This window comes from Ruditapes philippinarum, unplaced genomic scaffold, assembly GCF_026571515.1.
Source record: "Ruditapes philippinarum isolate M1 unplaced genomic scaffold, ASM2657151v2 ctg2799_1_1_1_1, whole genome shotgun sequence".
NCBI classification, from domain to species: Eukaryota; Metazoa; Mollusca; class Bivalvia; order Venerida; family Veneridae; genus Ruditapes; species Ruditapes philippinarum.
Window position 1 is genome coordinate 109,755 of NW_026852057.1, and position 19,802 is coordinate 129,556.

At 33.2% G+C, this 19,802-nt stretch overlaps 1 protein-coding gene across 4 annotated transcripts in view; it reads left to right on the plus strand.

Moving 5' to 3' along the window:
* Window positions 1–19,802, plus strand: part of LOC132748093 (furin-like protease kpc-1) — an 84,705-nt gene that overhangs the window by 9,058 nt on the left and 55,845 nt on the right. For all 4 annotated transcript variants that reach the window (XR_009628210.1, XM_060737642.1, XM_060737660.1 and 1 more), the window contains exons 2-4: window positions 1,678–1,782; window positions 17,657–17,830; window positions 18,899–19,033. Coding sequence is in view for 3 of the 4 variants with exons in the window: in XM_060737642.1 (XP_060593625.1) it covers window positions 1,678–1,782; window positions 17,657–17,830; window positions 18,899–19,033 (414 nt within the window). In the remaining variant the exon portion in view is untranslated. The remainder of the gene's footprint in view (window positions 1–1,677; window positions 1,783–17,656; window positions 17,831–18,898; window positions 19,034–19,802) is intronic.

Genomic DNA, 19,802 nt, shown 5'->3' on the forward strand with positions numbered 1-19,802 from the left:
TTTTATTGTTATTTATAGCAAAATCTATAACTTCAACAGTATCTTTGTTACTTAAAACCCAACCAAAAAATAGAATAATAATGATAATATCTAGAATATACACTGCACTTGGCAAGTGTTTTTACATTTTGTAAATATACAATTGAATATGCATGTATTAAAGAGTTTAAACTTACATGTTCACATGTTTTGTAATTGTGTGCTCTTAATTTCAAAACTTTAAATTTTGGTTTTTGTGACAAATTTTTGTGAAGGCATTCAGTAAGAAAAACATTTAGGTATGTTTATTTACTATGGAAGATTACTTTGATTGTAAGAGAGACTGTATGCCCTGGAGTGAGGATATTGATTGCTTCCCGGTGTGCTGTCATAGCATTTATCATGGGTGACAAAACATGAAACACTTCTAATAAAATAAAAATCTATAGAATAGTCTCTTTTGCCTTCCAAAACAAGTACCGTAAAATTCCTATTAAACGCCCCCGGGGGCTAAACATTTTCCAAAAGGGGGGCTATTATTACAACACGTTTTTCCTAAATCCAAAAATCATTGAAAATAGATTTAGTGTAACATGGGTTGGTAATAACATTTAAATGTGTTAAGATTTTAAAGTTCATGTGATACATTTTTGTGTTTACTATGAAATGAAATGGATTCTGAAGGATTTGAATAAAATTACGGATTTATTAAAGAGTTCACCACTCATGAGCAGATTTTTTTCCATATCAAAAAGCCTGGGGGGGCTTTTATTAGGGGAGGGGCGTTTATTAGGAATTTTACGGTACATGTAATACTGTACATGCATATTGTCTAGTAAAGTAATAAAGGTCCTTCCTATTGAATAAATGCCCCCCCACTTCCTCTCTGAATTGATTCAGAAGTTCAAGTCCTGGCTATTCTGGTATTCTGGTAAGGAGGGTGGAGTTAGGAATGTAGTGGTGCATTATAGTTCACTGATTGTTGTTTTTTAGGGTTTTTTTTTTGTTGTTATCAATCCAGGTTTTGATATAATCAGTGTTTGTCGAGTATAATGACCTTAGTTGTATTCTTATGTTATACAGAATTTGTTTTTGTTTGATTGCGTAGGACATCATATGCACAAGCTAAAACTAAGTGGTTATGTTAACACGTCCGATTACAAATTTAAGGATTGCTGGTGTGTGGGCTTAAACCCAGTGTCATATGGGGCAAGCCATTGTTTCTGTGAGCAAGAAACTTTACACTCATGGCTCAGTTACACTGGTTGGTTTCAGGAACTGACTCGAGAGTGTTTCAGTAAACTAATTATAGCTTCCAAAACAATCAAATTGAAATAAATTATCAAATTGAAATAAATTAGTGTAAACTCAACTAAGACATGCTCTTGAAACATTTCCTGGAATAAAGCAGTCTTTACCAATCAGTGTAAGTTTTATGCTTATGGAAACAACGGCTTGCACCTGACAGAGCCATCAATCCTAGTCTGATGTGTTAAACACACAGCCAAGCCGCCACTTCTCAAATGATGTTATTGACTAATGTTATATAATTATGGTACCTTCCTCAGTTAATATATAATGCATGATGGTTAATATTGGGTTGCTTGTCCTGGGCAATTATCTACTGGTAAGTACTAATTTATTGTTACTTATCAGGTGTTATTAAACACATTTATTTTTTGTTCCTTGTACTTTCAGATCGGCACACTTGAAGATCATTATTTGTTTGAACATGAACATGTTCACCGTAGATCTGCAGAAAGGAGTGAGGAACACCATCAAAAACTGTCATCACACCCTCAGGTAAGCTGCTCATTTGTCACTAAGGTTGAATACAACTAAATTCAATGCACCCGTGCCCTATAGATTTTTAGCTCACCTGAGCATATGCTCAGGGTGAGCTATTAGGATCACTCTTCGTCCGTCGTCTGTCGTACGTCGTCCGTTGTCCGTTCACACTTTTCAAACGACATCTCCTCTGAAACCATAAGGCAGATCATAATGAAACTTCACAGGGATGTTCCTTGTGTGAAGCCTTAACAAAGTTGTTCAAAGAATTCCATTCCATGCAGAACTCTGGTTGCCATGGCAACCAAAAGAAAAAACTTTAAACATCTTCTTCTAGATAACCCAAAGAGCTAGAGCTTAGATATTTGGCATGAAACATCTTCTAGTGAGTGTCTACCAAGATTGTTCAAATAAAAGCCCTGGGGTCAAAATTGGCCCCGTCCCAGGGGTCATTGATTTTCCCTATATACATAGAGTAAAAAGTTAAAAATCTTCTATTAAAGAACCCAAAGAGCTAGAGCTGAGATATTTAGCATGAAACATGTTCTAATGGATGTCTACCAAGTTTGTTCAAATAAAAGCCCTTGGGTTAAAATTGGCCCTGCCAGGGGGAGGGAGGGGCAAAAGTCATTGTTATTCATAATTTGTGTATAGTAAAATCTTAACATCATGAAATATCTTCTAATGGGTGTCTTCAAAGTTTGTTCAAATAAAAGCCCTTTGGTTTAAACTGGCCCGGCCCTGAGGGCCTATGTTCAGGTGAGCGACCCCAGGGCCATCATGGCCCTCTTGTTTTTTGTCTTTTTTTGTTTGTCAGTTCTAAATAAAGACTGTCATGCACTAAAAAGAGGCCTGTGTAATTAGTCAGTCTACAGTTAACTCAGTGTTAATATATCACTGTCCTTGAGTTAGCAGTGAGCTAGCTGATCTAGTAATACAGGGAACACTGAAACTGTCAGACATGTTAGTCTTTACTATTATGTGTATGTGTATGAGTTCTTAGCACTGGTTAGGCTTCAGTTCTATATCTGTGAGTGCACAGCACTGTTCTGCCTTCAATACAATATCTGTGAGTTCTTAGCACTGGTCACTGTAGAAAATGTTGAAGAGTTCTCAGCACTGTTCCGCCTTCAATACAATATCTGTGAGTTCTTAGCACTGGTCAGCATTCAATACAATATCTGTGAGTTCATAGCACTGGTAGTTGTATAATATTAAATTGTGAGTTCTTATCACTGGTCAGATTTCAAAACTACATCTGTTAACTGAAACAATTTGCTTTATATATGCAAGTCATAGCATCAAATGATATATTTTATTGGCTCTAATCAATTCTAAATGCAGCACAAAAATGTTTTTTGTCCGTTATTTGACAATTACTGGGATCAGAAATATGTATGCACTGGTTAAGTATATATATCTTGGGAAAACATAATCATGTTATGAATAAATGCTTGAACTTTTCTGCTTATTGAAATTCAAATCATCCAATAGGCTGATAAGAAATGTCACTGTTGCATAGAATTTTATCAGTGACATGGAGTCCCGGAGGAATATTTGGTCTTTGGCAAAATTAGAAATACTGGCTGTTATGAAGTTGGACATTTGTTGGAAAAATTGAAAATGGGGAAAGGTTTTGATGGTAATATCATTTAGGCTGATTGAAAGCTTTTTGGTGATGTAGAAAAATTTGTCAATTAAAAAATCAAGGGATATTTTATTTTTGCATAATTTTGCCAGGATAATATAAACCCCATAACACACAAGAATCTAGTGCCCGCCAATTGAATTGATTTTTTTTTTATTGCAAACTTGGTATGATTTTTTTACGATCAAGTCAATATTAATTGGTGACGGTTTATTCCATGTATGTAAACAAAATGGTGTCTTCAGTCAATACTGTCAATACTTCTTTATTTAGAGTAGAGACTGTCATCTTAATTAATTATTGATAGTTGTTTTATTGTAGTGCAATAAATGAAGGAAGTATATATTTAGCCTTTATGAATTATTAATACTAGAGTCATTATTTTACGGTTTTCTATTCTTAGATTCATGGTTCATTAAGTTCATATCGTAACATTAAAGAGAGGAAAACTTTGGTCTCTTTAAGGTAATTGTCTTCAAGGTATATAACAACTTTTGTGACACTTTCCAGTTTCCAAGACATTGTTATTCTTCTTTGAAGATATGTTAATTAGAAAAGACCCATTCCAAATTTATTTTTTTCCATTATAATTTCATGAGTATTAAGTCAAATTTCAAAATCTGGCTTTTGTCAAGTTTCAGTCATTCTGCATTATAAGCTTGAAAAATGTCCAAATTACGCAACGGACCTGTTTCAAATATGACAGGAAAAACCTGTATAAAAATGAATGATTTACCACACATTTTCTTTATTAAATCTATGTATTTAACTTGGAAAAACATTTTATAGTTTTTCTTATCATTGATTAATGTTATCTGACATACATGTAGCAGAGAGTAATAGTGAATTTGTACTTTTTATAAACCTTCCTTGAAAGGAAAAAAACTTGCCAAATTGTCCTAAAGATTATCTCCTTTAAAAAAACAACAATCAAATTAATTTATTAAATCATCTCCCTTTTAAGATTTATATTAGATTCATTTGTACTCAAATTTTAGATATTATTAAAATTTATATTTGTATTCTGAAGATATACACAATTGGAGGGTTTACCGCAAAACTGCAGTAACTGATATAAAATAAAGAAGGACTTGTGACAGTTTTGCAGACAACCTTCAACATACATGCAGATCAGAGATTAACATTAATGATTATTCTTACCCGGAGATACATGTATCTATTTTTAGGGATAATTTCAAGATAACATTGTGCTGACTGAATAGAGAACAGTGCAGACCATGATCAAAGGGCATGAATCTTGGTCTGCACTGGTTGCAAGGATAAATTGTGTACCCTTCAGCAGTCTAGATGTAAAAAAAAGCTAACTAAAACATTTAAAGTGGCCTTAAGATTTGATTTTCTTCAGGTAAAACAATGCTGTGTAGTGTCAAACTAAGTAATTCAGCAATTTTATCTTTGATAAGTGCATAATATCACTGTAAGACTTCCTTAAAACAGCGTCAAGAGAGCTTTTTATAATGTGAAAGTTACGTTTGTTTCTAAAAATAGAATATCGGTAAACAAATCTACCGCCCTACAAATTTAAATATATAGAACTGACTGGCAGATTAGAGATATCTAGGGGTTTCCTTAGTGTTTATGTATTTTATCGACGGAAAATTTCATTTTCCATTTTTATTCCTTTGATTTGACATTTATGTGAAAGATTGATCAGAAATTAACATATTTAACCTTCAGAAAAACAGAAGGTGGCTTTAAACATTATGGCTCAACATAAAGATTTATACCTTTTTTTTGGTACCAGTCTGAGGTTATTAATAAAAAGACAAATTATCTGCCCCTTGTTAAAATTGATCGCAGTAATTATTTCCTCTTTATTTTAGAATGCTACATTTTCGTCATGTTTTATTTTAGAATGCTACATTTTTGTCATGTTTTAGTGTAAGAAGGAGAGATAAAAAGTTAACATATTTAACAATCGTGAGAGATCTGCATGTAAATACAATGAAAATAGTGCTCAAATGTTGTCATTACACAATGTTAATTATTGCAGTTTAAAGAGAACAAGGTGTAATTTAGTTGAAATATTCTCTTTGCAGTGACAATGAATGTGTCATTTTTATTGTGAAGTTATGTCACTTTCATGGCGGCTGTCTGTAGAATTCTTACTAGAGGTTGAACACTACTAAATGATTTCCTTCCCAATTTTATTACAAAGCAGCTCAACAACAATTTAACTCTTGTAAGTGGATAACAGCATGTATTTTGTTCAGAAGGCTGATACAATTTAAGCAAATAGGTTTATATTAAATAGGAGTACTTGTCACGATTAGCAAAAATGCAAACCATTTCTATAAAAACAATGATTAGATAACCATGTAAAACATTTAAAGACCGTATTGAAAGAATTCTTAGATTTTAAACTTTTATGAGAAGATAGCACATTTTGTTCGTATTTTGTTATTGACAAGAAGTACAAAACATATATTTGATTATGGAATACCATTGTCTGTTAGGACCATACCGTTCATAATAACATAGCATGCAATCGGAAAAAATACAACTAAAATACAAACAAAATGTCATATCTTATCATAAATATAAAACAAAAGTAATGTTTAAAACCATTATACATGTACTAAAAACCTTGGTTTCCGGTTAGTTAATTTTCTAACTGGGTTTTTGGCTTAAAACCGACCAAGGCCATTTAAATGAATAAGCATGGCACTCCTTATATAAAAGTGCATAAAATTATGATCATTGGAAGATAAACAAGGAACTACAATATCTACAGTAAAGCATGTTTATCATTGGTGACTGACAACTTCTTATAAAATTTATCATTTACAAAAGATTTTGTTCTTCCATGTCCTTTCCTTATTCGACTATACCCCCAGCAGAGCTATTCAAAAAGTGTCTTCAAGTTGTTAAATTAGGGTTTAAATTTTCCTTCTTTGCCTTTGTAAAAAAATTGCACAACTCGCCAAAATGTCTTTTGTCTTTTGCTAAAGTGTTTAATGTTTATCTTTAACAGTAAGGCACTCTGATTAACAATATATATATATATGAAGACATATTCGTTAACTAGTCAAAATATATTGATGTGCCAAACCTAGATTCTGAGATATGATTGTTCTGGGTCAGAATCTCGTGGAGGGGAGATATTGCCAATATACAAAAAAATGGCACAATATCTCATTACTTCAGTACAATTGGTTGGACCAAAATAATTTGTTACCAACTTCTCTGAAAATATTTTGAATGATTGTAATATGAACAACTGATGGTAAAATGTGTTAAACTTTACAGGGGAGTGGTGGCGTAGTGTTTTAGATGTCTGCCTCTCAACCCAGGGATGATGGGTTCGACCCCTTATTGGGTCACAACCATGTTTTTTCATCTGACACGAGTACTGGTTGGTTCAAGAAAGCGGACTTGAAAGTGATAAATATAAATTCGCAATCAAGCTTAAAAATATGATTAAACCAATGGCTTATAATATGCTATTTATGGTTTTATGCCAAATCTAATACATTTTGTACTGAATTGAATTGAAAAAACTAAAGAATAAGCTATGCACATTATGTTACCTTAGTGCAGTAATGGGTTAACTCCTTATATAATTCAATACAAGTTAACCCGTTACTGCACTAAGGTGACAATAAGTTTTGCAAATGAATATATCACGACTAGACTGTTTAAAGTGATAATTTAAGGAAATGATACCTTATTAAAGTGCAATTAGTGGACCTAATTGACGGGAAAAATGCACCAAGTATTGTAATCAATTTTGCAAGGACATCAAATGCTACCTTTCTTGTAAATGATGCTTCTTTTGATAATGCATGCTATTAAAAGTCTGTTTAATGACCTGTGAAAAACAACTTGACTGATTAGGGAAAAAACATTGCCTGTAAATTTAATAGGAGCTTTTTAGTTTACATTGTATGGTTAGCAGACAAATATAGCTTTATATCTATATTTGTCTTTTAGAAAATGTGTTTGTTATTAGTTTGGTATTATCATATTTATTTAATTTTGCTTACAAAGCAAGTTCTTACAACTTCTATATTCACTTACGAGTCCTCTTCCTGGAACCAACCAGTATTGGTGTCATATGAACAAACATGGTCACAACCCTATTAGGGCTCAAACCCATGATCCCTGGGTTGAGATGCAGACACTTTAACCACTAGGCCACCGCTTTTAATTAAATCTCTGAATTCAGCAGAAAGTGTTGACGGAAAAATGCACCAAATGTCACTGACAAAAGAGAATCATATACTCTGGAACGAGATGGAAAAATTTACAAATCTTTGCTGACAAAAGAAAACGCAAAGGGAAAACAATGTAACAATGCTGAAAAAGTATTTACAATCAGTATAACAATAACTTAATTTGTAAATATTTTAACAGAAAACAGAAAATTTTCAATTGTCTCATATTTTCGCGACCCAAAATTTTTTAATGATAAAAATTCTTCCACGAAAGTGATTAATTTAAGTTGCAAGAGCTTGTTTTGCAATCAAGCTTAAATACATATGTTTAAACCAACAAAAAACTATTTACATTTATGAAAAAGTTCTGTAATATAAAGATTATGAATGAAAAATACTTGCAGAAATGTTGATACGAGTGGTGATGAAGACAATTTTGTCACATTGATTTTTAATATGATTTTTTTTTTTTGAAGAAAAATATTAAATAGCAATACCACAAAGAAATTTTTACATCAATCTTGAAAAAATTTCATGAATATTTTATTGTAGTTTTTATTTTGGAATTTTTATGAGAATTTATTGTTTGGTTCTAATTGCTTGGTGCATGCTGGGAAATTGATAATATCATGAAATTACTGGTATTAGTTTGTCTTCTTTATATTCAAGTTTACCTTCATGTGGGAATTTTCTAGGAAACAATTTTCCCCATCGCAAAGGTTGAGCCATTGAGCCTGCTGGCTGCAACTGTCAATTTGTCTAATTGTAACCAGTGCAGACAAGTAGATCAGCAGGCACATCCATGTCATCTGATAAGGATCTGCACTACATGTTTGTTATACAGTACATTCTAACAGGCTTCACACTATTCTACCTATCAAACAGATTGAACAGTCAAGTGCATGATTACACAATATATACACAGCATTAAAAAGGAATGCTTACACGCGTCATATGAGCCGCGTCACAACAAATCCAACATAGTGCGTTTGCGACCAGCATGGATCCAGACCAGCCTGGGCATCCGCGCAGTCTGATCAGGATCCATGCTGTTCGCTATCAGTTTCTCTACTTGTAAAAGTGTTCGTAAGTGAACAGCATGGATCCTGATCAGACTGCGCGGATGCGCAGGCTGGTCTGGATCCATGCTGGTCGCAAACGCACTATGTTGGTTTTGTCGTGACGCGGCTCATATGATGTCAGGTATTACTAAATATCATCACTAAACCAAATGACATCAGGAAAATTACTTCTACGCTCAATCATAGTCCAACATATTCTTATCAATTTTCTTTTTTATTAGCTTGTTAGAATGGAAATAAACATTAATTTTTTCTTGCATTTTAGTATAATAATGCACATTTTATTGTTCAAATGCTTTGCAATTGATCACTCACTCAGGCCAGTATCAGCATTCGTGATTATATTCCTACACATTTGAACTCCAACGTACATTATTCTGCAATAATGCTCTGAAAATTGATATCTATTTCCTAAGAATATTGTTTGAAAATTACACTGAGAATGATCTATGATTTTGTCCCAATTGAAAGATGGAGTGAGTTCCATGTATGACGTTAAAGCTGCATAATGCTCCAGATGAGCCAAAATATTTGAAGAAAATCAAACTTTAGAAAAATGTACTAGGATTTTAATGAAAGAAAAGAGATTCAAGATTCAAGGAACAATTTATATGTTTTGTGCGATTAATGTGAAAAATCACTGCCGGTACTTGAATAATTTATTTTTTGTTATTCTGGAGGAAGTGGAATTTAATCTTTTTTAAGTTTAAACTTTTATATATAAGTAGAAGGCTATATTAGCATTAAATTTTATGAATTAAGAATTAAATCTTTCTTCCTGTTTATTTAAGTGTTTAATAGTCTGCCCTCCTTGAAAGGTTTTAATTGTGGCTGCCATAGGTGTGGCATTTTGAGATCCCAACAATATCTACATTAACTAAATCTCAGAAAGTCTGTGTATGAAAAAGTAATGTTTGTTGTAGAAAAGTATTTAAGTTCCACCTTTTAATGTAAAAGTTTACAGATTAAAGTTAGTTTAAAGGTTTTAATATTAGCTATGTGGGTACCAGTTGTAAACCAGTCTACTTGGATATGATGGAATTTCATTTATCCAGCTATGGAAGGCCACAGGTGTAATATATACCTTGGAAAATGGTAGTATTGACAAAGTGTTTAAAGTGCTGGTCTCTGAATGCCTCTTAATCCAAGGGATTGTTGGTTCAAGCCTCATTGGGGTCATGAGCTTCACTGGGGTCACGAGCCTTACTTGAGTCACGTCTGCGTTTCTTCATGTAACACCACTGCACTGAAAATATCTGTCATAATTATGTTGCAGCTAGTATTGAAATATCCATCCCTGAAGGTACCTGACAAGGCTTGTTGAGTTGCCTCCTGTGGGTAGGTGCGAGAGGGTCTGAACCACAAACATTTATGAGATATTTTTTCTGGTATATTCTGTCATTATTTTCAATGTTTTACCTCAGTAAAAAAATTTTTTCATGGAAATTGATATCATTTCATCCATAACTATTTTCTTACTACACATGGGTAGAAATATGCTGATAAATACTGTAAAATCAGTTATTAATTGCACATTACATGTAAATTATTTATTACCTTCCTTAAAATCTAAATACATTTCTCTCAAGTTTGATTCTCTTGAAATATTTTGGCTCATCTGGAGACATGCTGAGCTTTAAGAAACAGGCTAGAAAAACAGTCAAACATCCAACTTGGATTACTCATGTTACTTGCAACTTGAAGTACATTTTTGTTTTTGTTTATTTAAACAACAGTCAAGTAAGATATTAATCTTGTATAAATATCGAACCATGCAGTACATACAATGTTTTAATTTTGCTTAATGTTATTTGTATGGACGAATAGGATGTGTGAATCGGTTGATTGAATCAAGTTGTTTTTTGTTTCTGTTGATTTGTTTTGGTGATTTATGATGTATTAACTTCCTTGCGGATTTCATAATATTAAGGGAGAATATTTCTTTTGAAATTCAGGTTACAGAGCAAACTGATCTCTCAGTTTAGAAAATTAATAACTTTCTTATATTCAAAATTTTTTCACATTAATCTTATCTTTTTATTTATTTATTTTATTTTTTTCATTTCCCTGAAAGTCTAAAGAACACTAATTAATCAGAGATAATAACATATATAACCAGTTATTAACCTACTTCTATAACAAATTCCGATAAATAGTCTCTATCCAATGAAATTTTCTTTAAAATCACGCAGTTTTCACTTAAACCTGCTGATTATACTTCCCAAATTAGCAATTTTAGTCCATTCAAAGTTGAAGGGATTGAATATATCGAAATAAAACTAACATTTGTACCAACATTGTAACACCAACAGATTACACAAATGTACAGACTGGGCTAGCTCCACCCTGGTAGCAAATCCTCATCTCCTTAGATTCCAGCAGGTTTAAAGCTGCATGCCTCCAGATGAGTAAAAATATTTCAAAAAAATCAAACTTGAGAAAAATGTACTAAGATGTAAGGAAAAGTAAAAAGTTTCAAGATTCAAGTAATGTTTTACATATTATGTGCGATTAATGACTGATATTTCAGTATTTACAACTATATTTCTACTGTGTTACTAACGCAGTATAGGCTATTTATGCATGTTTTGACCACTATTTGGTAATTTACATGGTTTTTGAGTGCCGATGATAATATGTAAATTGCTTCCTTTTGGTTAATTCACATTACACATTCAAATACATTTTCAAAATTTTCATGAAATTATTATCCCCCGCCGATAGATCGAGGGATATTGTTTTGGCGTTGTCCGTCCGTCTTTCCGTCCGTCCACACTCACAGGAGAGTAATTATGTGGCTAGAGGGACAATTTTAAAAATAAGGTAACTGTTCTTTCTCTTTGATGTCATTCATTCCGTAATGCCTTTATGTGGCTATTTTCTTTTGTGTGGCTAAAAAGAACAATAGAGAGAACAATAGAGTAGCCACATAATTACTCTCCTGTTAGAACGTCCGTCCGTCCGTCCATCCATCCATCCGTCCGTCCGAATTTCGTTTCCGGACTAGTTCTCTGCAACTACTGGCTGGAATTCAACGAAACTTTATGGGAATCTTCAATACCAAGAGGAGATGCGCATATCGTCGGCTTGTTCCGGTCCGACACTTTAACTCAGAGTTATGGCCCTTGATTAGTTATGCAGTATGCATATAGAGTAAAAATCGTTTCCGCGCTACATCTCTGCAACTACTGGCTGGAATTCAACGAAACTTTATGGGAACCTTTAAAATCAAGAGGAGATGCGCATATCCTCGCCTTGTTCCGGTCAGACACTTTAACTCAGAGTTATGGCCCTTGATTAGTTATGCAGTATGCATATAGAGTAAAAATCGTTTCCGCGCTACTTCTCTGCAACTTCTGGCTGGAATTCAATGAAACTTTATGGGAACCTTCAATACCAAAAGGAGATGCCCATATTGTCGCCTTGTTCCAGTCAGACACTTTAACTTAGAGTTATGGCCCTTGATTAGTTATGCAGTATGCATATAGAGCAAAAATCATTTTTACGCGCTACTTCTCTGCAACAACTGGCTGGAATTCAACAAAACTTTATGGGAACCTTCAATATCCAGAGAAGATGAGCATATCATGACCTTGTTCGGGTCACACTTTAACTCAGAGTTATGGCTCTTGATTAGTTATGCAGTATGCATATAGAGCAAAAATCGTTCCCGCGCTACTTCTCTGCAACTACTGGCTGGAATTCAACAAAACTTTATGGGAACCTTCAATACCAAGAGAAGATGCGCATATCATTACCTTGTTTGGGTCAGACATTTTAACTCAGAGTTATGGCCCTTGATAAGTTATGCAGTATACTACCAGAGCAATAATTGTTTCCGTGCTACTTCTCTGTAACTACTGGCTGGAATTCAAAGAAACTTTATGGGATACGAAGAGGAGATGTGCATATAGTCGCCTTGTTCCGGTCAGACACTATAACTCAGATTTATGGCCCTTGAATAGTTATGCAGTATGCATACATCTCATTGGCATTTCCAGATATTACTATTTAACACAGAGTTATGGCTCTGTTATTGCCCTGAATATTTATCAAGTTCAAAGAATGTTACTGTTTATGCCATGATAAATATATAAATAAAGCCTTATGTCTTCAGTTGTTATGTTAGTAATAACCAGTACTTGGCGGGGGGGGATATAAATTCAACGAATTTGCTTGTTAACCCTGGAGGCGTGCTGCTTTAAAGGGTTAATTGAGGTGGAAGCCTTTAGCTCCCCCTCTTTGAAAGTTTTTTTGCCATGGTCGTCAAAAATGAAAAAAAAACTACAAACCTTTCATAAATTAGCTTAAATGGCAACCACACAAATAAAATAGTTATTCAGTACATGATATTTAAGTGGAACCCAGTAGAAGCAGCAGACGGAACTTCGTTTCACAGTCAATTATTCTAGGTTTCTGTTTTTAATTTAATCAAGTTGTTTTATCTCTGATGCTGTATTTTGAAAAGATTTTTTGTTGTTTATTCAGATTAAGATATTTAGAAGATTAAGTTTGGGGAACAGAAAATGTCTTGAAAAAAAATCATGAGGTCATTAGATCACAATCATCAATGTCTGACTTTCATATTACATGCAGTACATAAGTTTTTATCATATAAATGTAAAAGGTTACCATTAGGTTTTTAATTTGAAAATCCTGGTTATTTTGATTGGCAAAGAGGGATGTTGAGGTGGTCGAGCATTCAGACAGGCATCAAACGGGTGGTTTTAAGTCGATAACTACAAGTTAGGAGTGAGATATTGTAATCAAACTTGGTACATTGTATGTACATGTACTCATGTAGCAAGCTTATGTGAAGAGGACACTTAGGATTACTAAAGGACTTTGGCTCCCTAGGATCAAGGTCAAAGTCACTGTTACTATAAATAGAAAAATGGTTCCCGGTTTTAAAAACTGGTTTAATGGCATTACCATGTTTCCTAATTTACTTAAAAAAGCTTTTGATTTGAGTTTTACATTTTAGGTTGTTAAGTGGAATCAATTTATATATGTTATACATTTATGTATATAACATATTTTCAGACCATGTTTTATTTTTAGCTCGACTTTTCTATGAAAAGGGGAGCTATCCTACTCGCCCCGGCGTCGGCGTCGGCGTTGGCGTCACACCTTGGTTAAGTTTTTCGTACCACCCCACTTTATTTCAGAAGTATTACAAGTATGGCTTTGAAACTTACCATACTTGTTCACCATCATAACCTCCATCTACAGACAAGAGTACATAACTCTGTCAAGGTTTTTGACAGAATTATGGCCCTTTTTTGACTTAGAAAGTGTATTGAGCTTGGTTAAGTTTTTTGTACCACCTCACTTTATTTCAAAACCATTGGAGGTATTGCTTTGAAACTGACCATACTTGTTTACCATCACGACCTTCATCAACAGACAAGAGGACATAACTCTGTCAAGGTTTTTGACAGAATTATGCCCCTTTTTGACTTAGAAAATACATTGAATATGGGTAAAATCCACTTATTGCCTTAACCCTTTGAGATATTGCTTTGAAACTTTTAATGCTATTTCACATCATTACCCCCATCTGTACGCAAGAGAAGGTAACTCTGTCAAGGATTTGTTTTAAAAATTAAGGCCTTTTATCGACTTAGAATCTTGGTTAAGTTTTTAGTACCAGTCCACTTTTTGACTGAACTGTTTGAGATATTAATTTGAAAGTTGGAATACTTGTTTACAATCATGATTCCCAAACATGTCCAGGAGAAGGTAATTCTGTCAAATCTATATATTATGCTGATTGTACAAAAATATACTGCTTCCTTGGCATAGATTTCTTGAAAAATTATGTTATTATGTCATTTACCAAGGTGTTCTGAGTGACGTAAAAATACCTTATTCTCTCAAAGTGGGTTTAATACTATTAAATTTATTTAAGGCTCAACTCAGTTTTTTTTTCTTTCTTACCAGCCCTCTTTTGACTTAAACATTTCAAACTTTGCTGCAGTGTTCAAGGGTATCACACAATTCAGTAAAATAATTCTTCACTAAATATCTTAATGCTCATGGCCATTGTTCACTTTAAAAATACAGAGATTCTTGTATTGCCTTTTACTGCAAAAACTTTTTTTATTGGCAAGCAATAAAAAAGTCGAGCGCGCTGTCTTACGGACAGCTCTTGTTGTCAATTGTAAAGGCTGCAATTTGTTTTTAAGCTTTTAAATTAATTAAAGCTGTGAATGTTGAAAGTTAAAATGTTAAAATGATTTTATTTTACAGATTTTTTAAGTCATTACTTGTTGGTAACAAAAACTGTGTACATTGTACTTAATATATTCAAGTGCTTTATGAAGAGGCATAATTATGTGGTAAAAAAAACATGACTCATAGGGACTTCAAGAAATGTTTTTTTTTAACAGTACAAGATTCGTTATAAGCTAACTTCCTGTAGAAACCAGGTAAAACATTGAATCAAAGGTGTGAAATGTTGTTTCATAATGTAGTAAAAAAGTTGTCGACAGAAATTTCACAAATATCCTGTTACATGGTTATTGTAAAACATATGTTGTTGTCCAAGTTACAAAGTCACTACAACAGATATGTATGTAACCACACTAAGGGAAAGCGAGGCATTTGCCTTGGTTAAAATTTGAGAAGTTAATTAATTAGTAGGTCGAAAAATAAGTAATAGAAAAGACACAAGCCTTGGCCTATTCATAAATTAAATGAAATGTATTTCAATTTTTTTTTCAAAAAACATAAAAATTTTCTTGTTTGTTTTCCAAAATATAAATGTAAGATTTACTAAAATGGTATAAATATGATTAGATTCAGAATGACAAAAAGCTTGTCGTAGAGTGCTAAAAGCCCACCACAGATGTTCTAGGTAAAAAAAAAAAACACCCTAATTTGCCTTGGTCAAAAAACAGGTCTGGCTTCACCATTGAACTGAAAATAATCCATCTTAAAATAAACTACTACTCTTGAAGTGATGTTCTGTTATTTCATGTATATACTAGGCAATATGTCCGTCCTGTATACAGAAGCAACACAAGACAAAAAATTATCTCAGAATCTTACATTGTCAAAATATTTTGACTGTAAACTGCTGAGTTTCAGATAAAAATCTTTTGTATCTTTATAAATCTTGTATATTTTTCTCTTTTCCTCTGTTTTTTTTTGTTGTTGCTATTTTGTATTAAGTAAGCAACATCTTTATATTTAATCTTAGTTATAAAATATGCCTAAGAAAAATTAAATTGTACATGATTGAATACGAAACCGACATAACTCCAAAAAATTGTAATGAGCAATTAAGTTACAACACTTTTATAATATGCAGTTAAAACCTAGATTTCTGTACATTGGTATATTTTCTCTTCTTTTTGGGTTGATCCAGTCAAACCTGTGTGAAAGACAACCTGTGAATTAAGATCACCTTCAAATAAAGACCACTCTTCAACAAACTTTCATTGATTGATGATAAAATAAAACACAGTAGGCTCAAAATAAATTAAACATAGTATTAATGTAAAGCTCAAAATAAAGACCTCTTTATTAATAAAGGCCATTTTCAGTCTCTATTTTGTGTTTTGGATGGCCTTTGTTTACAGGTTTGCCTGTACAAGAAAAAACAAACAACATTTTGCTTTCTATCCAGTTATGCTTTTAAACATTTTAGAGAAATAAACATCTCTGAATTAAAAGGCATGCTTTTACTGTTTTAAAGGAAATTAAAATTTGTAATAAATGCAAATTTTATCATTTGCGACTGATTCACTTTTAGTGAATACATTATGCACAAATTAGAGAGAAACTTTGTTCTTTTTAGTGGGAGGAAAATCCTGTTATTTATCTGCCTCCTTAAACTTTCTGCAACAATTATTTCTACCCATGCGACCAGTGCAGACCAAGATCTGTTCGCATCCATGTCATCTGATCATTGTCTTTCAAGAAAAATAATAAATAGTGTATCCTGTTCGAAAGATTGTCAAGTCCATTTAAGATGTTATTAGCCTTGTAAAGTTAGTTAGCAATTATTTTAGATATATATTAGTAAATAAGTACATGTAAGTAAATAACTGTTTAATGGGGCTTACACAAATGATTTCCCAGTCTCCCATGTTGGACTAAGATAATTAGGTTAAGCCCTTCGAATTATGACAATTGTAATCTTTATTCTAAGGTATTTATGAATAGATAGATTTTTGAAGCGGAAGAGATTAATAATATCTGTCATATGTTGTGGTTTGTTACTGCCCAATGAACGGGTCCCCTCGGGATGGATTTTTCAGTCCAAACCAAAACATATGACAGATAAATCTCTTCCATTCCACTTAAGGGCAGGTTCCTGAAGAACGGGTAATATTTATCCAGCATCTGTAATGGTTTTTTCTCATTGAAATTATTGTCAGATTAACTCCAAGTTTGCTTTGTAGCATCTCCATTGTGACCATGTACCCCTAGGTTTCCCTTTTTTAGTATCTGGCATGCCTCCAGATTCATGCTAATTTTCATGAAATATATAAGAATGTATTTAATAGTAAAATATTGTGAAGTGAACGAAGAAAATAATTTACACATTGCAAACAGCATTTGAAATTCATGTAATTATAAATGAACAGATGCCAAAATAAACAAAACTAGACCTTACAGTGTTATTAACGCAGTAGAAATATATGGTTATAAATACAGAAAATCAGTCCTTAATCGCCCATGACATGTGAATTTTAACTACTTGAATCTTAAATCTTTTTACTATTATTAAAATCTTAGTACATTTTCCCAAAGTTTAAATTTCTTGAAATATTTTGACTCATCTGGATGCATGCAGCTTTAAGTGTCACAAGAGCTAAAGATAGGCAAACATTTAAAACCTTTTTGGATGGATCATCATTAAACTTGGACTCTATTATAAATTTTTAAAGAAATGAAGATGTTAAATAAAAAAAATGGAAACAGAGCTTTATTTACGAATTTACAGGTTTTTATTATTTATATATTTATAGGTAAACTGGTTTGAACAACAAACATTATTGACCAGAAAAAAGAGAGACTTTCTTCCGATCAAGGTTGACACTTCCGAACTTTTGAAATCCAATCATGTACATAGAAACCGACGTGAAGTGAACCGGCAGGACGTAACATTTAATGATGAGTTGTACAGCAAAATGTGGTACTTTGTAAGTATCTTTTATTGACAAATACTGTAATACCTGGCATAACATACTTTTGTTAGGGCACCCCCCTCCCCCCCTGTTTACAGTTATTGTGGTGGCATGGCCGAGTGGTTAAAGCGTCGGACTAGTAATCTAATGATTGCTGGCCACGTCAGGGACAAGGCGTTGTTTCAGTGAGCAAGAAACTTCACCCTCATTGCTTAGTAATGGTTGGTTCCAGGAACAGATTTTGGAGTGTTTCAATAAGCTTTCAACACAATTGAACTAAAATAAATTCATATAAACTTATGCTCCCACTTAAAGGGGTGGGGGCATAAAAATTTCCCGTTATCTGTTAATTCATCACATTGTCTTTCCTTAGACTGACACAACAGTGGAGCAGGGTGGAATCCATGTCTAACAGACTAATTTAAAGTTTCATTTTTTTGTAAGATTTTGATAAATGGGGCAATTCCCAAAACTCAAAAGAGTGTCTTTTTCCAGATTTTATATGCTATAGTTCTGGTTAATTTTGTGTTAGTAATGAACTCAGGACTTCAGGCATGTCACATCTGTCCAATTTTGAAATATTATTAAAAAAATATCTGTGGATTTCATCCTATTTATGTTATTGACTAAACAGTTGATAATTACTGACAGCAGAAAGAAAATTGGGGAGACAAATAATGGGGATAAAAAGCCGATATAATTGAAACCGTCAGTTATTTAGTTTCTTGATGAAATGTCAATAAACAGCTAGATTTTCTCTCATTTTCTGATAATACCATTTAAATTTGTTTTTTTTCCTGGAGGTGTTTTGTCCATATGAGAAATGAAATGTCACGGAGTGAGAACAATGTGCTTCCTGACACGGAATCGAAGTTCAGGGACCCTCACTGCCCATTTTGCAGATGCCTGGCCACTTACACAATTTCTCCCCCAATTTGAATAATTAGTTTTCAGAACTGAGGCATAAATTTACCAAAAATCTTGTATGAGGGTGTAAGCTTGTAAGGTAAAGATTTTTTTTATTTTATCAATTTTGCGTTTATTACTTACTAATCAGATCACATGACTCTGGTTTGTTTATAGAATGGAGGCGGGTTGAACCACACAGATATGAATGTAAAAGGGGCGTGGGCTAAAGGCGTCACTGGAAAGGATGTTGTCATAACAATTTTAGACGATGGTTTGGAGAGAACACACGATGACCTCAAAGATAACTATGTAAGTTGATTTACCTTTACACTATATAATGGACTTACCCTGCTTTTGATTTTGGAATGTTCCATTGTCAATGTAAGGGATGTTTTTAGCTCACCTGTCACAAAGTGACAGGGTGAGCTTTTGTGATCACTTTTCGTCCGGCCGTTGTCCGTCCGTCCGTAAACTTTTACTTTAAATGACATCTGCTCATAAACCACTAAGCCAATTTCATCCAAACTTCACAGGAATGTTCCTTTGGTGGTCACCTTTAAAATTTTTACAAAGAATTTAATTCCATGCAGAACTCTGGTTGCCAATTGGCAACCAAAAGAAAAAACTTAAAATATCTTCTTTTAAAAAAACCAAAGAGCTAGAGCTTAGATATTTGGCATGAAACATCTTCTAGTGAGTGTCTACCAAGTTTGTTCAAATAAAAGCCCAGGGGTCAAAATTGGCCCCGCCCTAGGGGGTCATTGATTTTCCCTATATGCATATAGTAAAAAATTAAAAAATCTTCTTTTAAAGAACCCAAAGAGCTAGAGCTAAGATATTTAGCATGAAACATCTTCTAAAGAGTGTCTACCAAGTTTGTTCAAATAAAAGCCCTGGGGTCAAAATTGGCCCGCCCCAGGGGGTCATTGATTTTCCATATATGCATAATTATAGTAAAAACTTAAAAAATCTTCTTTTAAAGAACTCAAAGAGCTAGAGCTAAGATATTTAGCATGAAACATGTTCTAATGGGTGACTACCAAGTTTGTTCAAATAAAAGCCCTGGGGTCAAAATTGG